We start from the raw sequence: 22503 nt of genomic DNA, 5'->3' as shown, positions 1-22503 counted from the left end.
TGGGTAACTTGCTTTTGAGCATCTGCCCGGCTGTAATTTGTTTTTGCTGCATCCCCTGTCAGGCTATTATCCGTGTTTATGGATACCCGGCCGAGGGATAAAGAAGCAAAGTGGCTTACTACAGATACACAGGGAAAGTGCTGGAGAAGAAACTCACCCTGGGTTCCCCAGATCTCAATCTCCAGACCACTCAGTGCATCTCCTGCCTCCGTGATCCCCACACCAGCTTGCTTGTACGGATGGGCCAATTCCCAATGGGGAATCAGAGAATGGTTTGGGTTGAAGGGACCTTCCCAGCTCCCCAGTGCCCCCCCTGCCATGAGCAGGGACATCTTCACCAGCTCAGGTTGCTCAGAGCCCCGTCCAGCCTGGGATGTCTCCAGGGATGGTTCATCCACCACCTCTCTGGCCAACCTGGGACAGGCTCTCACCACCCTCAGGGCCAACAATTTCTTCCTCATGTCCAGCTGAATCTCCCTCCTTTAGTTTAAACCCATCACCCCTTGTCCTATCACAACAGGCCCTGCTCAAAAGTCTGTCCCCATCTTTCTCACAGGCCCCTTTTAAGTCCAGAAAGGTGCAATAAGGTCTCCCCGGAGCTTCTCTTCTCCAGCTGAACACCCCAGCTCTCTCAGCTTGTCCCCCAGTAGAGCTGTTCCAGCCCCTGATAATTTCTTCAGTCTGCTCAATATCTGTTCCTTCCTCATGTCCAACCTGAATCATTTCGTTTGGAAAAGCCCCTTAAGATCATGAAGCCCAACAATACACATAACACTGCTGAGGCCACCACTGAACCACATCTTGACTGGATCAGGGATTTTATGTCCTCCCCCCACCAGGCTGATGTGCAAAACAAAAACAGGGAGGGCGCTGCTTTGCCGCCAGCCTCAGGGCTGCGGACACCAGTGCTGCCCCCACCGACCCCTCCACCAGTGGGTGACACCGTGGTGGCTCTGCCATCCCTGTCTCAGCTCCCGCATCCCCCAGCTGGGGACTTTGGGCTGCAGAGACCCCCCTGACCTTGCCTGGGGCTCTGTTACTAAGAATAAAACGTGGAGGGTTGCGCTGCGGTGGGATAATTGCAGGGAAGCAGCTGCCGTAGCCCAGCGACCGCAGTAATTGGGCACGGACCATCCCGTAGCCAGGTTTCCCGTGCTATTATCCCCTTATTAATAGAAACCAAATCCACCTTTGCAGAGGCAGCACTGTGAGCCTGGAAATTACGGGGTGCAGGGCTGCAGGGAGGCAGCTGCGGTGTCTTTGCAAGAGCCTCAGCCCCTCGTCGCCCAAGGGACAGATCCTGGTGAGTCCCCAGGGTGTTCCCACCCAAGCCAAATCCCAGCGTAAAGTCCCTTGTGGTCATTGGAAAGGCGACTATTAGACTCAGCCACACAGCAATTGCCCTCACAGAGGCTGACGAGTGAAATTGGGTCTGTTAATTAATTCAGCCCCGCAGCATCCCTGCAAGGTATGGCAGGGAGTATTAATTTAACCTCCCAAGGAGGAAAACCAAAGGTCAAAAAGGCTTGAATTTCCCCTCACACACACAGGTAGGGGACAGTGGGGACCACAAGCTGAGCATCCGTGGATTTGGAGCTGGGGAATAACATCGAGCATCATCACCGCAGGGTGTCAAATGTGAAAGATGAAGGTAAAAGTGGCAGCATCATTTTAAGGAGAATCAACACACAACTCCCGGGCGCTCCTTGATGGAAGGTGTGAAAGCAAAGCGCTGATTTCTGAGAAACACAAGGACAAGGTGAAAGTCTCTGCAGGGTCTTCCAGGACAGGACTTTAGGGTCAATAAGGTTGCTTGGCGTTCCACGGCCAGGATTAGCACAGGTTCTTGTTCCAGGCTGAGTTCCACTCTAAAGCTCAGCTTGGAAACAGCCCTGGATAAAAAAGAGTCCCTGGTCATGGCTTTTTCACTGGGTAAGCAGAGATGAAGGCACAAAGCGTGAGCCAGTATTGAAGCTGGAAGGTAGATTACGTGCCTCCAACCAAAATACGGTCGACAACACACAGAATGACATGTGGTTTGGTACATTTATTTCTTAATGCAGATAGGAAATGCAGTTTTATGAAGGTCTTCAGGACCATCTGAATCTCATCTCAAATTTGAGATTTGGTCTGAAACCCCTCCAGTGACATTCGCTTCCACCTCCCCTCCCGATCCATGGTAGGCAAGGCCTAGCAGACGGAGTCCTACAGAACCCATTTTAACTATCAATGTTGTTAATACTCTCAAGAGCAATGAAAGAATTTTCAGCCCACGGCACTTCCAAGCTTCCCCACTTTTCTTCACCCATCTTTTAATGCTTCCCATTTCAATGGCAATTAATACCAGCCTTTTTGAAGATGAATCCTCCAGGCTTGCAACCAAGTCCTCGCGGAGTCAAATCAGCACAGATGTGCTGGAGAGAGCGATGCAGATGGTTTCTCCTTCCCCTGAAACTCGAGACTTTGCTTCTGCTCGACACTGCAGTGTTCTGCAGGCTGGGGATGTCAGGAGCACGTCCCATCCCATATGGCAAGCGAGAAGTCACCCCGGGAAAGATTAAAGCCGAGAGAGGAGACCTGAGTTGCCTCCTGCATTTTACAGCCCTTCTCTATCACTTTGTGAAAGCCCAGTGCTGTTAAGCAGCTACGTGAGAGACGAAAAGCGTCGGGGAAAATAAATAATGCATAAATACCAAAGTGTTTTGCCAAGGCCACCTCCAGGACGGATCTGTACCTGGGTGCTCCCCTCCGGACGGCTGCCAGCTCCTGCCCCGGAGAGATGTCACTGGGAGTGAAATGGAGCTCCTGGGCAAGACGCTGTTTCTGAATGATGCATCGGAGAACCTTGCAGGTGACAGAAACTGTAATTGCTGTGATTAAACTTCACCGGCCCGTTTCACCCCCCGTGAAACCTGGCTTGGCTGCTGATTTCAGCAGAAGCAGGATTGATGTCCCTACCAGAGGGGAGGTTGGAAGTGCTACGGGACAAAGCCCCGCTGCCTGAGCAGAGGGTCCTGTACCCCTGGCGCCTCACGGATGCTCCGTCTTCCATGAGGACCTGAATAATGTCCTCCATCATCCCCAAAAGGAGTCCAAAACAGGCTGCAGAGAGCCAGCAGCCTTAGAGAAAAAGGTCTCAGACCCAGTGTGAGATGCTACAGATGATTTGTAGGGGTTCAGGACATTGGCATCTTGTGCCCAGAGGCTGCAGAGACCTCAAGGAAGCTACTTTGCACCCACCAGCTCCATTGCCATGTCCTTATTTCAACGGCAGCTGGGCCACACCTGCCTCTGTTTTTCTCAGCAAACCCCTGAAAGCCTGATGACACTGGAGCAGTAAGAGACAATGTGTTGGTCACTTCAGTGCTTACAAGGGGCCTGTGAGAAAGATGGGGACAGACTTTTGAGCAGGGCCTGTTGTGGTAGGACAAGGGGTGATGGTTTTAAACTAAAGGAGGAAGATTCAGGCTGGACATGAGGAAGGAATTGTTGTCCCTGAGGGTGGTGAGAGCCTGTCCCAGGTTGGCCAGAGAGGTGGTGGATGAACCATCCCTGGAGACATCCCAGGCCAGGCTGGACGGGGCTCTGAGCAACCTGAGCTGGTGAAGATGTCCCTGCTCATGGCAGGGGTGGATGAGCTGGCAAGATCCCCTCCAACCCAAACTATTCTATGATTCTATCATTCAGATACATGGTAAGAATGTAAAATAAAAGGTAGCCAATGTGGCTGGATGCAGCCACGAACATGATGAGAGCTGCCTAGTCTCGTGGTGTGGAAAGCCAGCCTTGCCACTCAAGCCCACTTTGTCCTCTAAGAGGTGACATATCACCCCTGGATTGGGATTCCTGTCCTCCAACAACAATACAGGACCATCCAACCTGACACACAAGGACACCGAGCAGTGCCCAGAGTGCTGGGAGGTGATGGGCAAGAACGTGGTACTGGAGTTGGCTGCTTCCAACTTTGCTGTGATAGACGAGTCATGGCAACCCCCTGTCTCACCGCTTTTGCCTGAAAAGCAGCTGAAACATCCCCAGCAAAGCACTTTTCAACCCATTAAACCTCTTCTCCTCTCCTATGTCTGCTGTGGATGACGGCTGGAGGGGTTCAGGAGACACAGAACATGGCAGAGCACACAGGGATGCTGCAGAGACTCCTAAAATGAGATGTACCCAGACAGTCTAACACCTCTGCCAAGAAAAAAAAAAACAACACGCCTGCTAGGATTAGAACCAGCTACAGAGGTTGAAGATGTTGCTTGAGAAATATTAGTTATAGCTCTGTACGTGTATTCACCTTATTACTTTTCTCTAGAGGGAGATGATAAAGCAACCAGGAAAAGAGGAGAAAAATACTCTCCTTGTTTAGCACAAAAATGTAGGTAACAATTATTAGGCAATAATTGATTCATCCGATACTTTATTAACTGGAGTTGGGCTGTGCAAGTGACAGGCTCGGCAGCAAGCCTTTCATCTGACACATTATTAAAGGCTCTTTTTCTGGCTCCGAAAGGCAGTGGCTGGCAGATCAAAGGTCAGACATTTCAAGGAGTAAATTGGTTTAATGTGGCTGCAGATAGCCTCACAAAAACCTAATAAATATGCAGTGAAATGTAAGGAGAGAAAATTGTGGACAAGAGAGACAATTACTTTGAAACCAGGATAAGAGCAGCACGGGCTCAAATTAATCAGCGTTCAGGCTCCTTCTCTCTGTCTCAGGATTTAGTATTCAGAGCAGGAGCCCAGTGGCTGATGGGGTGTGTTGGGGGGGAAAACTCGTACCCAATGCCAAAACCTACCGGGGAAAGATGCTCAAACTTGAGCCGCAGCCGGGATGGTGGTGTGAACCACCACGAGTTCCTGGCTACAATGGGAATCCACCCATGACCCACAGCACAGGACACACATGGACCTGCTGGGGAGGGGCCAGAGGAGCCACAGGAATGATCCGAGGCTGGAACAGCTCTGCTGGGAGGACAGGCTGAGAGAGCTGGGGTGTTCAGCTGGAGAAGAGAAGCTTGGGGAGACCTTATTGCACCTTTCTGGACTTAAAAGGGGCCTGTGAGAAAGATGGGGACAGACTTTTCAGCAGGGCCTGTTGTGATAGGACAAGGGGCGATGGTTTTAAACTAAAGGAGGAAGATTCAGCTGGACATGAGGGAGAAATTGTTGTTCCTGAGGGTGGTGAGAGCCTGTCCCAGGTTGGCCAGAGAGGTGGTAGATGAACCATCCCTGGAGACATCCCAGGCCAGGCTGGACGGGGCTCTGAGCAACCTGAGCTGGTGAAGATGTCCCTGCTCATGGCAGGGGTGGCACTGGGGGAGCTGGGAAGGTCCCTTCAACCCAAACTATTCTATGATTCAATGTTGACAAGCACAAGCACAGTGAGGGTTTTTGGTGCTGCATCTCGCAGGGAGCCCTTGGTGTGACCAAGCGGCATCACGTCCTCATGGGGACACCCACGTCCGAAACCCCAGAGTTCAGTGGTAAAAGCTGAACACAGAGGGGTTTGATTGTAAAAACTGATGCTTCTAGCTCATCTCCTTGCTTTTCACTTAATCTCCCGAATTTTCAGAAGCATACCTCATTTATTTTTAAACTCCAGGCAGTGGTGCCTGGATATTTGGGGGAGGGGGGAGTTTGTTTGCATTTCTTGAAATGCATTAACTCAAATAACCTCCAAAGGCAGGATTTCTTTGCTAAAAAGTCACAGCCTCACTCCTTTAATCAAAGGTGAGAAAACACCCGCTCTGTAATCTGGAAAGGGACTTCCTGCACAAAAACAAAGCGCGGTATTTCCAGTACAGCTGGAAACCAAGAGCGGAGGAAAAAAAGCATTTTAAAAAGTGCCTTTTCTGCTTCGAAGAAGCAGATAAGGGCAAAACCCCTTTGTATTCCCTTTGCAGGTCACCTTCCTCAGCTGTGTCACCGTGTTCTGGTGTGATTTATCGTGGCCTCACAAGATTGCCCGGGAAGGATCAGGCTGCACAAATCTGCCACTGACTTAGCAAAGCCAGGCTTTGCCTTCTCACCCACACGGGGACTTCCCACCAGCACAAAAAGTTTGGGACCCAAGGGCTAGATTGTGTCACCAGCCTTGTTGTCACACAGCCTGGACGACCACGGATGGATGAGAACCCTCTACCCCACCATGTCCCTGTTGGTGGCTTGTCACCAGCTGTGTCCCTCTGCCTAGGATGGGATCGCACCCAGGACACCACTGTCACCTCCCTGGTGAGGAAACTTCAGGAGAAAACTTGGTGATGGGGCAGAGCAGGGATAGTTGGTGCCACTCGTGTCCTGCTAGCCATGGGACACTTCAAGAAGAAACCACACTTCATGGAGAACCAACAGCTCAAGGAGAACCAACAGTTCAAGGAGGATCCACACTTCATGGAGAACCAACAGCTCAAGGAGAACCAACAGTTCAAGGAGGATCCACACTTCATGGAGAACCAACAGCTCAAGGAGAACCAACAGTTCAAGGAGGATCCACACTTCATGGAGAACCAACAGCTCAAGAAGAACCCACAATTCAAGGAGAACCAACAGCTCAAGGAGAACCCACACTTCATGGAGAACCAACAGCTCAAGGAGAACCAACAGCTCAAGGAGAACCCACAATTCAAGGAGAACCACACACCTCATGGGTCACCCACAAGAAGAACCGATGGGACATGGGCCACTGCACCTGCAACCCACACAGGCGGTCCTTGCCTGAAGTTATTTGTGTGTTGTATCGCTCCGCCATAAATCAAGAGACCTGACAGTGTAATTTGTATCCAGGGAACCCAGAGCAATTACAAAATCAGCCCAAACACTATTTGTTTCACAAGATTTTTTGCCCTTAGTTAGCACGGTCGTTCTGCTTTAATTACACTGTAATTAATTGCAACAAAACTGTTTGGAAAGTGTGTGTGCAAGGCAGAAAGGCTGCAATATTGCAATCTGCCTGCTCCTCTGCAGCCACGAGCGAAGAATCTCTCATTCTCTTTCGGCAGAACACTTGTCAGTCATTTTTCCACCCTATAACCAGAGCATCTCCAAGTCTTCTCAAAAAAAGACCAAGACTCATGGAAGGTCTTACTTTACATGCAGGGAAATTAGGGCATGGAGGAGCTAATCTCTTTAATTTCTCATTCAGAAAGGGTTAAGAGTGCAGGACTAGCAAGAAGTGAACCAAGCTTGGGCCTGGATGTAAATCACAACCTTTTTCTCCACCCTGGGATGCTCAGATGTTCTCATGTTCCCTTGCATCTCCCAAAGCCACCTAGCACCTTGAATTATAGAATAGTTTGGGTTGGAAGGGACCTTCAAATCTTATCCAGTCCAACCACTGCCATGAGCACGGACATCCTCACCCAGGTGAGGACCAGCCCATGGAGAAGGTTGTCTCATCCACCACCTCCCTGAAGACCAGGGAACAATATCTGCTCATGGCACAGGGACCTGATGATAAAGGAAAGCAAATCTGACCCATTTCTTTTACAGCCTGTTCCCTTCTAGTATTTCCAGCATCTCGCCATGGCATGGAGTTATTAATCCCGACTGAGGTGGACCTTCAGGTCTCCTTCCAGCTGCCATTCAGTCTCCCAGTGCAGACTATAAAAGTGGCTGTAACACAATCGCTGGGCAGCCGCTGGGAAACGAGAAGCCACCAAATGCATCTGAGGTTGCCTCAAGTTTCATCCCCCAACCGATTATTTCTGTGCAAGAAAGGCAGCAGCACCAGAAGTCTGCATCCCTGCAAGGCTGGGCAGAAGGTCTGGACCATCAGCAAGCAGCCAGGGCAACAACTTGCCCGTATGGCAGGTGCAGAAATTTCCCATTTCTAAATCGCTCAACATCGATAATAAAAATATTCTTTTTCTTTTTACCTAAATACCTTAAAGAAAGAATATGCTTCTTTGCTTTTCTTTCCTCTTTGCTGTTTTCTGTTTTCAGCCTCTCCTCCCCTCCAGTTTCCTCTTGAGAGGCCATCAAATCATCTCATCACCATTTTGGTGGTAGCAGATGGAACAATTTGCTCCAAAACCCCGGAGAACAGTAACAGAGAACAAGAACAGTGCGGAGAACATGAACAGTGAGGAGAACATGAACAGCGAGGAGAACATGAACAGCGAGGAGAACACAAAGAGTGAAAAGAACATGAACAGTGAGGACAACATGAACAGTGAGGAGAAGATGAACAGTGAGGAGAAGATGAACAGTGATGAGAACACAAAGAATGAGAAGAACATGAACAGTGAGAAGAACACGAACAGTGAGGAGAACATGGTGGATCAATGATTGGACTCAATGATCTTGAGGGTCTCTTCCAACCACAATGACTCTATGATTCTACGATCACTGGTTAGTCACTTGATGTGCTCAGACCCCATGTGTTCCTGGAGGCACCACCAGCCTCCAAATTGCTCCCCAGCATGCCAGAGTCACAGCCATGTTGGGAACAAGGGCCCAAAGTTTGCATCAAGGCAGCAGTCCCAGCACAGGGGGTTGTGAAGCTGGCTCTCCAGATGCCCATCTGGCACTGTGGTGGACACGTTGTTAAGAAACCACCAGGTGGAGGTGAGGATGATCCTGCTTTGAGGAGATCATGGAAGACAGAAGGTGGCCAAGGATGGGGCAGACAGCAGCAGGGGGTCCAAAGGCAGCAGCAAAATTGTTTGGATTAATCAACAGCAGCAACTCTGGAAGATCCGGCTGATGTAGAAGACCTCCCAGACACATGCCTAGAGAGCCTGGGGTTTGGCAAGAGAATCTGCTACATCAGCTTCAACTCACCTTGGCAAAAGGTGCCCAGATACCATGGTGACGGGCTCGGTGGGGATAAACACCGAACAAGGGTGTGGGCTGTTTGCATAGTTAGGAAGCTGGCTGGTCTCCATCCCTCCACCCTGCCTCCTCCCAGCTGTGCCAGGATCTCAATCCAAAGTGGTCTCCTACCTCCTCCTGGGCTGGCTCATCCACAGGCACTTCCCAAACTGGTTCCCCACAGGGTAGGGCAGGGTTGGGGATAGCCACCTCTCCCTGAACCCTGGGAGAAGAAAGCAATTCGATGGTCCCACCATCAACATGCCTATCTGGACCCACATTTAGAGTTGAGAGAAGGGAATGGAGCTGGGGAAGGGGCTGGAGCACAAGTGTGACGGGAGCGGCTGAGGGACCTGGGGGGTTCAGCTGGAGAACAGGAGCTGAGGGGACACAGGGACACAAAGAAACGGCCTCAAGTTGCACCAGGGGAGGTTGAGGTTGGATCTGGGGAACAGTTTCTTCCCCAAAGGGCTGTGGGGCATTGGAACAGGCTGCCCAGGGCAGTGGTGGAGTCACCATCCCTGGAGCGGTTGGAAATACAGAAATGAGGTTCTCAGGGACATGGGGTAGTTCTAGAGTTAGGTTATGGTTGGACTCGATGATCTTAAGGGTTTCTTCCAACAGAAATGACTAAAAATGACTCTGTGATTCTATGGAGATGGTAGAGACCTGTCATGGTGCAGGACATCACCTCCTCCTCTTCTGCAGCTGCCAAGCACATCCAGCCCCTTGCAAAACCACCGGCTGGGATGTGCCATCCTTCCTCCCCACCCAAAAAAGCACTCGTGACCATCACGCAACCACTCCTTTGGGGCAGGGACATCTTTTTGAGGGACAAGGAACACAGCAACCCAACAGCAGTGAGAAATAAATCTGCAATTAAGGCAAGCTGCTCACACGAGAGATACTTGAAAATTCTTCAGACCTGTGAGCAATGTTGCCATCGGGCATGTGGCTCCTCTCAGGCTTCCAGTAAGGAATAAAATAAAGCTCTGACTAATATAACGAGGCCTCCAAATCATTCCTGGCAGAAGCATCCCAGCCCCGGATTCCCTCCCTCTATTCATCCCTAAAGCTCTCAGCCAAAGGAAAATAAACCAGGCGGCTCCCTCACTGACCCGCGCCCTTCCAGGCTGCCCCATCCACCCATCACAGACCAATTTAATAGTGTGACATGTATTTTAAAAATATAAATGTATATACTATATTAATTTATAATATGTATTATATTTATACATAAATATAGGCATTTCTGCAACGGGACCTGGCGTGACGCTGCATCCCCGTTCTGCTGGGAGGGCAGCGGTCAGCTCTCCCATTGCCGCCCCCTTCGCTCAGATCACCCACACACACTCAATAACCCCCCGTTTCAATGCCGTCTGAGATCCTTCACCTTTTCTAATTCCTTCCATATTTATAAAACCATTCTGCCAGCGATGCTTAATGGCAGTGAGAGCAGGACTACGTATCTGGGAGGGAAGACTTCGGTGTTTTGGAAACAATTATAATTGCTTGCTATTTAATTAAGAGCAATAGCTCCGAAATCATGTCAGTGAAACTTGCCACTTATTTATTAATTAGAGGAGGAATTTCAAAGGAGGATAAGGGCGTGAGGTGCCGGACAGCCCCGGGCTCGCTGGAAAATCCCAGCTTGGGACGGCTTACGCTTGCTCAGTGCTCAAACACGCCGGCTTTGACTCCTGGCTCTTGAAGTAAACAGCGGCAAGCAGAAGCGTAAAATGGGTTTTAAATCCTGCCTGCTCTGCAGCACGGGTTTGAAATGTCCTTTTTTTTGTGGTGGTGGGGGTGATGGAAGCTTTAGAAGAACAGGGAAAGACGGCAGAGCATCCTATCTCCCTTTCCAGGAGTTATTTGCTGGGCTGTCCTGGGGTGGATATACCAATATAGACACCAAGAAGCTGGCAAAAGGTTTGTCCTCTGGTGTGGGGTGCTGGAGATGCTGAAGGCATCAAGGGCTGGTTTGTGCCCTCGGCATCTGCTCCCTGCAACCAGGGCTCAGATAGACCTGGTCTGAGAACTTCAGACTTGGTCCTCAGACCAGATAGATCTCAGCTGCCTTGGCTGCTCCAAACCCTCCCGGGAGGAGAAACCTCCACCCAAGATGGGGAAAAAGAACCCCACTCGCTCTCTTTCCCTCACATATTGTACCTGGGTGAAGGCGGCTGCCACATCCCCGTTTTGAGGACAGAACGAGCTGCGGGTCCCCCCCTGCAAGACGGCGCCAAGTGTTCCCATCCACCCGACGCGCTCTGGAAAGCAACGCCGGGATGGCCGAGCGCCGGTTCCTCCTCTGCCCAGCACATTCCTCTCCTCCTGTTTTCATTCAGCCCAACCTTAAACAAAACCCTGGCCGTTGTTTCTTTTATCAGCAGCACGGCTCTGGGAATCACCTACGCGGGGTCACAGGAGATGGGGAGGGGGTTTGTGCTGCTGAAATAGCGTTTAATCTCAAGAAGGAGCTGTTAAAAATATTAAAGCTTAACTGGGTATAACATACCATCCTGTTGCGTCCCGCTTGCTTGTAAAGAAGCAAAAATTGCCTGAGATAGACTGAGATTTAAACCCAAACGCCAGGTAGGGGGTCTCCAAATAAAGCACCTCCTGTAATCCCCGCTCGCAGCACGGGCAGCACGGAGCAGGTCAGCTTGAGCTGGGCTTAACCCCGCACTGAGCAGCAGCCTCATCCCAACCACACTTCCCAGCCTGTCTTTAATCACAATTTCTCTGCCAGCATCAAATCTGCTGAGACATTTTAACTATTTAAGAGAAGGAGGCTTGTTGCTTTTTTTTTCAGCAAGTTTTCTGCAAAGAACTGAAAGAAAAATGACTTTAAAACAAATATTAAGAAATAAGTGTAAAACAAATATTAAGAAATAAGTGTTTTAAATATATAGCATAATATAACACAACATAATATTGCAGTAAATTATATTATGTTATATTATAAATATTAATCATCTCCCTTCTGCATACCCAGCAGGAGATGTTAACAGATGTTTTTTCACACTGATATTTCCTATCTAAAACAAACAAACAACTAAGCTGGATTTACAATTAAAAAGAAAACAACTCAGCAAATGGAGAGGTTGTGTCGTACAGGTGTTAATTAGAGGAGGAATTAATGTGTCGTATACAGCCAAAATCTCCGGGGTTGGTAAAGACTCAAGATACCAAGCAGGGAAATCAGAATCACAGGTTCGATTTCAACCGGCAATTAAAAACGCATATAAACGGAGACAGATTAGTACAAAATCGCGACGATTTTTAGCACGAACACGATTCGCCTCCGAGCACGGAATTCAACCCCTTCCCCTCCCCTCAATAAACTGTAAAAGCCTCAAACGGGGGAAAAGCAATTAAAAAAATTGCATATTTTGGACGTGGAAAGCAGAGCATCTGACCCACCTTCCCGCTCCAGGTGCCGACCCTCGTCCTGCCCTCGCCCGCCTGGGGAATCCGGCAGCGGCAGCGGCTGCAGCCGAGATTTGTCATTGATTTGTGTGCAGAAAGTTAAGCCTTTCTAGGAGCGGTTGGGAGAATTCACTCCCACCACTCCCTCTAAACCAAAAGTATTTGGCACGGCGCCCTCCTCGTCCACCTGTACTATTAAGGTCTAAAAAACACGCAGGACACGGACCGATTTAACCGGGATCTTTTTGTGTTTCTTTTTTAAACAGGCACACAAAGTTCTTTGGAAAGAAGAACTCTTTTTTTTTTGTTCTAAATCTCGTGTTTTGTTCAAGCAGATTTATCGCATCCTTTTTGCTTTAAGCCTTTCCCTGGTGTAACCGCTGACCCCTGACCATCTATCTGCCGGTTTTGCACCCACTGAGGTGACCCCACGGGTGACTTTACTCCTGATTTGCTCCACTTCCCCTGCGAATCATACCCAACTGGGACAAGGTAAACCTGGGGGGGTGGTGGAAACCTCTTTTGGAAAAGAACCAGGTATAATTTAACTAAACAAAAATCAGGCTTTTCACATGAATGACCCAAGAAGATGAAGTCAAAGCATCTACAACAGTGAGGTTTGCTCCTCCAAGTCCCCCGTCACTGTGTTATCCAGGTGACAAGACCCCAAATTGAATGTCCAATCCATGGAACAAGTGACTTTAAAACCCTTCACAAGTGCTCAGCGTGGGGCTTCAAAGCACACCCCCCAGCATCCAGATTTGGAAGCCACCTCCTGGCCACCTCAGCTGCACCCACATGGCCAAGGACCCCATGTCACACCCACCTCCTGTGGTCCCCGTCCATGGGGACGTCCCCAGCAGAGGAGTCACCCCGGCTCAGCAAAGCATGTCACCTCCACCTCCACGACCCACCTAGCCTGGCTAAGCCCGGCTTGCCGGCATGCGCGCAACGCCAAAGGCTGGGCCATCGTGTTGAGTGATAAATCACAGGTTTCTTCATCTTCTCCTTGGGTGTCCCAGGGATCAGCTCATTCTTGAGATTCTCCCCCAAATTAAGCAGCCACATCTCTGAGCATTAAGTCAAATACCACATTAAATAAAATACTAGTTCCTTTCTGGCACAGGTGTTATGACAATGAGGAAATATGGATATGTTGTTAATGCAATAAATCCGATGAGAGCAGCTGGACATGGAGTTCCACCTAACATGCCCTTCTGCTGGTTTTCCTTTAAAGAAGCACATTAAAAAAACCCCAAAACACAACCAAAATTGTTTATACAAGAGAAACCTTTCTGAAGCACGAGGCAAAATCAAGTGTAAGATAGCCCGGGGCAGCCTGGCACTCCCAGACACAGCTTGGAAGAGGTCCGTGCTCAGAACACGGTTACTTTTGAAACTTTCATTACACGCTTTCTCGGTCTGTAGGGAAAAAAATCTACTGCTTCCATCCCCACACCCAAACCACTATCTGCAGCTCTTCTGACTGCTGGGTTTCTAAGGAGTGTCTGGGTAAATCAGTACACGGAGTCGGTGCGAACAATATGTCTGGCCCCAGATAAGGGGAAAGAAAAACTTGGGCCGCATCCAGCGACTGCCGAGCCGGCGCGGAGAGGAACACCAGTTGCCACCCATCGCTTTTCCTGGTACTCCCGCAGCCGTGGGATGGGAGCACCCATCCAACCGCCCACCCTGACAAGCACAAAATCAAGCGACGCTTTGTTTCCCACAAAAACTGCTCTTTTTTTGTTGTTGTTGGGATTTTTTATCCCGATCTAAATGGGATGCCCCCATCAAAGCTGATCCATTGAAGGAACAATTATGCCCGTCCCATGATACTGAAGTGCATTGTTCATGGTGCTCCTTCGAAAGATGGTTTTATGGAAAGGCCTCCAGCACCACTGAGGTGCTGGAGCATGTCCAAAGAAGAAGAACAGAGCTGGGGAAGGGGCTGGAGCACAAGTGTGATGGGAGCGGCTGAGGGACTTGGGGGGTCCAGCTGGAGAACAGGAGCTGAGGGGACACAGGACACAAAGAAACGGCCTCGAGTTGCACCAGGGGAGGTTGAGGTTGGATCTGGGGAACAATTTCTTCCCCAAAGGGCTGTGGGGCATTGGAACAGGCTGCCCAGGGCAGTGCTGGAGTCACCATCCCTGGAGGGGTTGAAAATGCACAGAGATGAGGTTCTCAGGGACGTGGGTTACTGTCAGAGGTGGGTTAACGGTTGGACTCAATGATCTTGAGAGCTTCTTCCAACCAAAATGATTATATGTTTAAAAAATGTCCCCAAATTCTTGCCAGCCAAACCCAACACTTTCAAATAGAAGAACACTTAGGTGCAGAGACAGTGACAAATGAAAGGCTGAGGGAGCTGGGGCTCTGGAGCTTGGAGGAGACTGAGGGGTGACCTCATTCATGGTGATCAATATATATAAAGGGTGAGTGTCAGGAGGATGGAGCCAGGCTCTTCTCGGTGACAACCAGTGATAGGACAAGGGGCAATGGGTACAAACTGGAACACAGGAGGTTCCACTTAAGTTTGAGAAGAAACTTGTTCCTGGTGAGGGTGGCAGAGCCTGGCCCAGGCTGCCCAGGGGGTTGTGGAGTCTCCTTCTCTGCAGACATTCCAACCCGCCTGGACACCTTCCTGTGTAACCTCATCTGGGTGTTCCTGCTCCATGGGGGGATTGCACTGCATGAGCTTTCCAGGGCCCTTCCAACCCCTGGCATTCTGGGATTCTGTGATCTCAGCAATGATTTTGAGTCCAAAACCACTGCAGAGCAGCAGGTCCCCTGGAAATTATTCACCATTTCCCATGTGAAATTGGTTCTTGTTTTTTTCATCATCATTAACAGAGCGATGAATAGGTCTCCCAGACTACAAAGAAGAGACGCTCAACTACGTCTGACAGGGTGTGAAATAAGAATAGCAGGAGAAAAAAGAAGAAAGGGTCGTGCCAGAGCCCGTACCGGTTCACAATCACAACGGAAAACACCTAGTAAAAAAAATAATATAAAGGCTTGTAATGATTGCTTATCCCATGTCAGGAAAGCTCTAATTACAAGCATATTGAATTGAAAGCTTTCCAGAAGAAAGAGTCCTTGAAAGATGCTCATCCAATCAGAAAAATAAATGATCATTAAATTTAAAGATTTTCATGGGCCAAAACAAATTTTGACACAGTTTTGTTTTCTACAGGTTTGTTTTTTGGTTTTGTTGTTAAAAATAAAACACTTTTTGTGGATTTTTGCAATTTTTTTATTTTCGAACCTGAGTTTTTCGGGCTGGTTTTAAATTTTTGCTGAAGCCCAATAATCAACCTCAGTGAATCCAGGTCTCTGAGACCCAGAGGAAGATATTTTCTGCAACAAGATTTCCTGCACCAGTTACATTTTTCAAAGGAATGTCATCTTCTTCCTCAAACATCCCTATTTTGCTACCAAAACCTGCTGGTAAAAAAGAAAAAAAGGACTTTTTTCTGCTTCATTTTGGCAAGAAATAAACCCCAGAACCATATTTTCCCCCCCAAATCTCACAGAAAGTGCTTGCAAATGGGAAATTTGGAAAAACCCGATGAGGTTTCCTCCAAGGTGTTTACCCCACACATGGTGTATCCCCCTGTTAACTTCAACACCGCTCTCCAGGCATTAAAGTTAAGCCTTGCCTAAGTGCTTCCAAATGTTGGTTTTATTTTAAAGGTGACAGAATAAGTAGAAGGGAGAGATGTGAGCCTACAACCTTCATTTCTAACACCTTATTGCTGATGACCACCAGGTCAGGAGGAAGGATGAATTATGAATTACCAGGTACTGGGCAGATTCAGTGGTCCAGCTTAATTGTACATGCAAAGCTGCTCTTATAATGTTCCCAGATGAAAAGAAAATAAAAGCTCTAAAGCACATCAGTGAAAACCAATGTTCATTAAGTGCTTTGCTAAAAGTATCCATCTGGAGTCCCAGTGATTTCACATTTGAAACCACAATGGATCATAATCCAGATCGATCCTAAAGGATCTCCAGTACTTTGCCTAACCTGGTTGGTGGAACTCTGTGAACTTCAGTGGAAATTGGGTCATTTCTGATACCTGGAGATTTCCTTGAGAAATGAAAACATAGTCCTTTTTAATCCACAGCTCCCACCCCTTAATCCACAGCTCCCAGTCCTTAACCCACAGCTCCCAGTTCTTCTTGCTCCTCTGCAGCTTCATGGTGCCACAAGGGAACGAGAACAATACCACGTTAGCAAGAATGTGACCAAACTTCTGTACAAACTTTGAATTAAACCTGTATTTTGCTTGGGAAACTTTTACCTTTTCCCCACTGGGTCTTCTTCTCAGTCTAATGAAAGAAGAAGTTGGGCAGAGCTGCTGCCTGGGCAATCTCTTGCTTGGTGGGAAAGATCATCTCCAAGGACAACAGATTAGAATTTTACAATGGTAAGAAGGAGGTTACCAGCAGGTAACGAGTCACAGAACCATAGAACCATAGAATCATCTTGATTGGAGAAGACCCTCAAGTTCATCGAGTCCAACCATAACCCACCCCTGGCACTGCCCCATGTCCCTGAGAACCTCATCTCTGTGTCTGTCCAACCCTCCAGGGATGGTGACTCCAGCACTGCCCTGGGCAGCCTGTTCCAATGCCCCACAGCCCTTTGGGGAAGAAATTGTTCCCCAGATCCAACCTCAGCCTCCCCTGGCGCAACTTGAGGCCGTTTCCTCTTGTCCCGTCACTTGTTCCTTGGCAGATGAGACCGACCTGCTGTCACTCCAACCTCCTTCCAGGCAGTTGTGGAGAGAAGATAGGATCCAAGACTAATGCTTCAGTCCTTCCTTCCTCTTAATCAGGAAAGATTTTCAAGTGTGATTGTGTTTTTGCAGGGCTGGGACTGGGCGAGGGCCGCTAAAAATAAATGATTGCAGGTTGAAGCCTAGGCACAAATGGATTTTAATAATAAAAGGCAAGATGTGGATGGAAGAGACACTTTGCAGATGTCAATGGGTTGGCGCAGAGTCTTACTGGAGATACCTCTCCCACCCCATAGCAGCTGAAGCTGGTTGAGATGAAGACCTCCAGGGAGGTCCAGACCACCTGGGGCTTCTGAAAATCGACCTTACACTTGTCACCAACCCCAATGCCAAAAAACCTTCCTAGCACCCCAGAACAAACATGAGATGGGTGGTAAAAACACAAGTGACAGGCTGCCCAGGGAAGCCGTTGAGTCACCATCGTTGGAGATGTTTAACAGGCATATAGACAAGGTTCTTAGGGACGTGGTTTAGTGCTGGAGTTAGGTTATGGTTGGACTCGATGATCTTAAGGGTGTCTTCCAAGCAAAATGATTCTGTGATTCTACAAATAAAATCTGCTGGAGGATGAAAGGGAGGTGGTGGAGAACATCCACAAAGACCCAGACCCTAGTGATGGCTGCAGATTGGAACCTGGTTTCTACTGCAATCACTTCTAACCTCCTTGCACAATTCACAGCCCCAGCGCAATTGCTACATGCAGCTTTTGAAATGTGTTCCTCGTAATTTCTCCGCGGGTTATTTTTCTTTGCAATCACAGAAAATGAGCCACGACTCCTCGCTGGGTCTGCTCGTACTATCCCACCTATGGACGTGATAAGGACGAAGAAGCGAATTAGAATTGTTTCGGTTGGAAGAAACCCTCAGGATCATCGAGTCCAACCACAACCTAACTCTAGCACTAAACCATGTCCCTAAGAACCTCGTCTAAATGCATTTTCAACCCCTCCAGGGATAGTGACTCCACCACTGCCCTGGGCAGCCTGTTCCAGTGCCCGACAGCTCTTTCTGGGAATAATCTTTTCCTAATATCCAATCTAAACCTCCACTGGTGCAAATTGTCCATCACAACCAGCAACCAGCCTCTGGGTGCTCATAACCCTCTGCCCAGACCGCTCGTTTTCATTTCCACAATCCAGAAAGTTACCCAGGAATAAGAAATTGAGCAGAAGGTCCCTGATGTGGGTGGAAAAAGAGAAAAGATCTCATTTGCCTTCCAAAGCTGTGGATCAGGCCGCAGCTCCTTGCAGAATATCGCATTAATAGTGAGAGGCAAATGAACCATTTTACTTCTCCTCGCTGAAAAAAATAAATGCGGTTGACCTGATTTACCTTCCTGATAACGTATTTTAAAAATACTCCCAGGTTGAGGACTCTGCCGGCTGAGATTTCATATGAAATGAGGCTGTTTATGTCACGACCGCAACCTTCAGAAAAATGCCCCTTTAGATGGGAAAGCTCATAAGACCCTGAGGTATAATGATCTCGGCTATATCAATAACCACAATTCGGCAGATTCATTATCTGCTGGCCAGCCTGCCCAGCCGAACAGCAAAGCATTGCAGCGAGAAAGGAAAACACTGAATCCAGCCGTTCTTCCCGCAGGAAAAAAAACATATAAAAATGACATTGTGGGTCATTCTTTTGCTTAGCAAAAGCCAAGCTTTTTATTTCCTCTGCTTTCAGGCTGCGCTCGGGAGGGAGGACCTGAGCTCCATGTGATATCGAACACAACTGATCAAACGCCTTTTATTGGGTGCAAGAGTATTTTCCTTCAGGTCTTGCATCTTTGCCGCCCGAGCATCCTCATCCCCTGTTGTCCCAAACTTTACTGTAGGACATTTTTCCTTATGAGGAAAGGCTGAGGGAGCTGGGGCTCTGGAGCTGGACAAGAGGAGACTGAGGGGTGACCTCATTCATGGTGATCAATATATCTAAAGGGTGAGTGTCAGGAGGATGGAGCCAGGCTCTTCTCAGTGACAACCAGTGACAGGACAAGGGGCAATGGGTGCAAACTGGAACACAAGAGGTTCCACTTAAATTTGAGAAGAAACTTGTTCCTGGTGAGGGTGGCAGAGCCTGGCCCAGGCTGCCCAGGGGGGTTGTGGAGTCTCCTTCTCTGCAGACATTCCAACCCGCCTGGACACCTTCCTGTGTAACCTCATCTGGGTGTTCCTGCTCCATGGGGGGATTGCACTGGATGAGCTTTCCAGGTCCCTTCCAACCCCTGACATTCTGGGATTCTGTGATTCCTTTGCCTATTTCACCTGATTTTCACTCCGTTACTCAAGATTTTAACATCCGTGCTACCTCTATGCACGGATTTCAGACCGCACTTGATAGGAAATCGAGGATAAAAAACAAAGTTATTTCATGCCGGTATTTTCAAGTAACAGGGACCGCTATGATTGTGTATTATGCCCTCCAGCTTCATACAAAACAAAGTACTTCACCCGGTAATTTCTGCCTGCCCTCCAGCACTTAGAAGCAGAGGCAATCTTGGCTGAAAGATTTCAGATCAGAGGAGCCTTACCCTGACCCTTGGCAGGTGTTTCGAGCACTTTATCAGTCTCAGTATTAAAAACTTGGGGCAACAAAATGTGCCTGCTATCCATGTCCACCCTCCATACCCCCCGACTTCACCGCCAGACCCCAGTTTTCTCCATTCAACCAAGAAAAATGCAAAATACAGATGACCCAGGGAAAAGAAAAACCCAAACAAACACTAAACCCAACCATGATTTCCTAGGTCAAGCCCACCAAGTGCAACTGGATTGTCCTTCCAAGAGCATGAAATTAGACTCATAGTGGGAAAAAAAGGTGTGTGGGAAACTCATCCTCATCTCACAGAAGGTGTGAGAGAAACAGCAAATGAAGATTATCTGACTAACGTGGGTTATTATTTAAGAAACCCTGGGCAGGAGGGAGCTAGAGAAATGGAGCAAAGGGCAAAGATGGGAGAAAGAAATAGCAGCTACATCTTCTACATCTCTTCTACATGGCTGTCTCGCAAGCAGTCATAAACAGCTAAAGAGAGATGAGGGCTTGTCCATCCATGGATAAGCAACCTAAAATTGGTGTGTTGACACACAGAGAAAGAAATATTAAGACATAGGATGTAATGACTTAAAAAAATCTGAAGGTTTTGGGGGTAAATCTCATCCTTTGTGGAAGGGCTGGGAGGCGCCTGGTGGCTTTAGAGCTCTTGGAGGTGGCCCAGTGGCTCGGCAACCCAAACAGATGGGCAACAGCAGAGCAATTAAATAATCCCTCCTTAATAAATGCAAAGAGATGCAGAGGAATTTCTGCTCCTCGGGCACCTTCCAGGGTCCTGAACTGTGTCAACCCGCCAGCATTGGGGACAGCACATTGGAGACCTCTGCTCTGTGCATGGCCGCAAAGCCAACAAGATGTTTGGCTGCCTATGGAAAGGGACAGCAAATAATCCTGGAAATATCCTAATGCCTCAGTATAAATCAGTAGAGCAGCCTCAGATGGGGAGAAAAAGTAATGATGCAGAAAAGGCAAGAAGCATTCAATCAATATTCCTGCTCCGCGTTTGGAAAGAAGCAGGACAAGGCGCTCGGATCGCGCGAGGAGGATGAAGTGCTTTCCAGTCCATTAGTAACCAAGGAGGTTGTTAAACAGCATCTACTAGCGATAAACAATTTTAAATCAGCAGGCTTGGATAACTTGCTCCCAAGAGCCTTCCAACAGCTGGCTGAGAAGCTCGCCGGCCCGCTGATGTTAATTTTTAATAAATCTTGGAATGCCGGGCAAGATCCAGACCGCTGGACGCATGAAAATGCTGCGCCGATCTGCAAAAGGGGCTGATGAACAGGTTGGCTTGTCCGCCATCAATCATGGGTAAAATAATAGGAACCCTCCGGAGAATCAACCAGAAGAGGAATTAAAGGACGGGAATACAGTTAATGCTCATCAGAGAGGTTCTGCAGCAAACACGTCACGTCAAACAAAAGCTGATTTTGTTCTTGGAGGAGATTACAATTTTGGTTAATAAAGATAATTGCCTAGAGATAATATACACGGGCTTTTGGACAGCGGTTGATTTGCTACGACATAACGTGTTGATTAAAAAACGAGCGCTGTATTGTAAGAACAAACCACGTGTGCAGGGATTTTGGAGCTGATGGCAACAAATAGCTGTCAGGGGGAATCGGACTGTTTCCAGGGGGATTTCAAAAGGTTCAATCCCAGTCCCGATATCCAGCGTTTTCTTATCTGAAAGCAAATAGAACACGGTTGGTGATAACTACACAAACAGGAGAGGCCAAGCCATCGGAGCAAAGCGGAGATGATGGCAGCCAAGCATCTGGTTGGGGTCATCACTTCAGAGGGTGGGAAGAAGGGGATGGTCAGTGGCAAAGCAGAGGTGGGATGCTCAAAATCGATGCACAAACTGGGAGGTGACACTGTGGCAGGTGGTGGTGGGGACCGTGTCCCTTCAGAGAGATGTGGACGCCCGGTCCGGCAGGAAGGCAGAGGGCTGGATGTTATGCACACCCCAAAATCTCCAAGGAAAAGTCTCTGATGTGGGTATCAGGAGGTAAAATGAAGCCTGGGATGAGTGACTCCATCCTGCAGCACCTGGGGTTGGCCACTGCCGAGAGAGGACAAATGACCCAAACCAGCCTCTCCAGTGCTCTTCACAGGGCTTAATTCTGACGCTGAGCTTTGTGACCCCGAACAAATCAATAGAAAGCTCGGTCCAGCTTTTCTGCTAACAGGAATATTTCCATCTGGCCTTTTCTATCCCTGAGTTCGAGCTGCCCCTTGGGAAAACACAACACTTAATGCACGGGCGAACATCTCAGCGACACCTCGAAGGGAGCGAGCATCCCTGCGGGCAGCCCCGCAGACCAGGACACCAAGGTCTTGTCTGCTCCAAAACCAGAACACTAGCTGCTGAAAGAAAAGGGTTTTAGAAAGAGAAAATAGAAACGCTTAAATGATACTACATGTAGCAGCTCCACTGCATCCCTGTTACACCAGGAACACTTACACTATCCTTAGCATCCTACCCGCACCACAATTTCTTTTCTCCCTGAACAAGTACCACTTATTTCTGAGGCATCATAGAATCATAGAATAGTTTGGGTTGGAAGGGACCTTCCCAGCTCCCCCAGTGCCACCCCTGCCATGAGCAGGGACATCTTCACCAGCTCAGGTTGCTCAGAGCCCCGTCCTGGACACCTTCCTGTGTAACCTCATCTGGGTGTTCCTGCTCCATGGGGGGATTGCACTGGATGAGCTTGCCAGGTCCCTTCCAACCCCTGTCATTCTGGGATTCTGTGATTCTGTGGTGAGAGCCTGTCCCAGGTTGGCCAGAGAGGTGGTGGATGAACCATCCCTGGAGACATCCCAGGCCAGGCTGGACGGGGCTCTGAGCAACCTGAGCTGGTGAAGACGCCCCTGCTCATGGCAGGGG

General features: G+C 48.7%; 1 protein-coding gene across 9 annotated transcripts in view; it reads right to left on the bottom strand.

The window, feature by feature from the left end:
• The window catches only part of ZBTB7C (zinc finger and BTB domain containing 7C), a 165108-nt gene that overhangs the window by 40290 nt on the left and 102315 nt on the right, over positions 1-22503 (bottom strand). The window contains exon 1 of one of the 9 annotated variants that reach the window (XM_065046847.1): positions 13073-13096. The exons of 6 other annotated variants lie outside the window; for them this stretch is intronic. In XM_065046847.1, the coding sequence (XP_064902919.1) occupies positions 13073-13092 (20 nt within the window). In that variant the 5' untranslated portion in view covers positions 13093-13096. Of the gene's footprint in view, positions 1-10983; positions 11109-12240; positions 12374-13072; positions 13097-22503 lie in introns of those variants that run through there. 2 more of the 9 variants (XM_005500421.4, XM_065046846.1) reach the window with 2 other exon arrangements.

Source organism: Columba livia, chromosome Z (genome assembly GCF_036013475.1).
Source record: "Columba livia isolate bColLiv1 breed racing homer chromosome Z, bColLiv1.pat.W.v2, whole genome shotgun sequence".
NCBI classification, from domain to species: domain Eukaryota; kingdom Metazoa; phylum Chordata; class Aves; order Columbiformes; family Columbidae; genus Columba; species Columba livia.
Note: the sequence above shows the minus strand (reverse complement) of the source record. Positions and strands in the feature narration are given on the sequence as shown.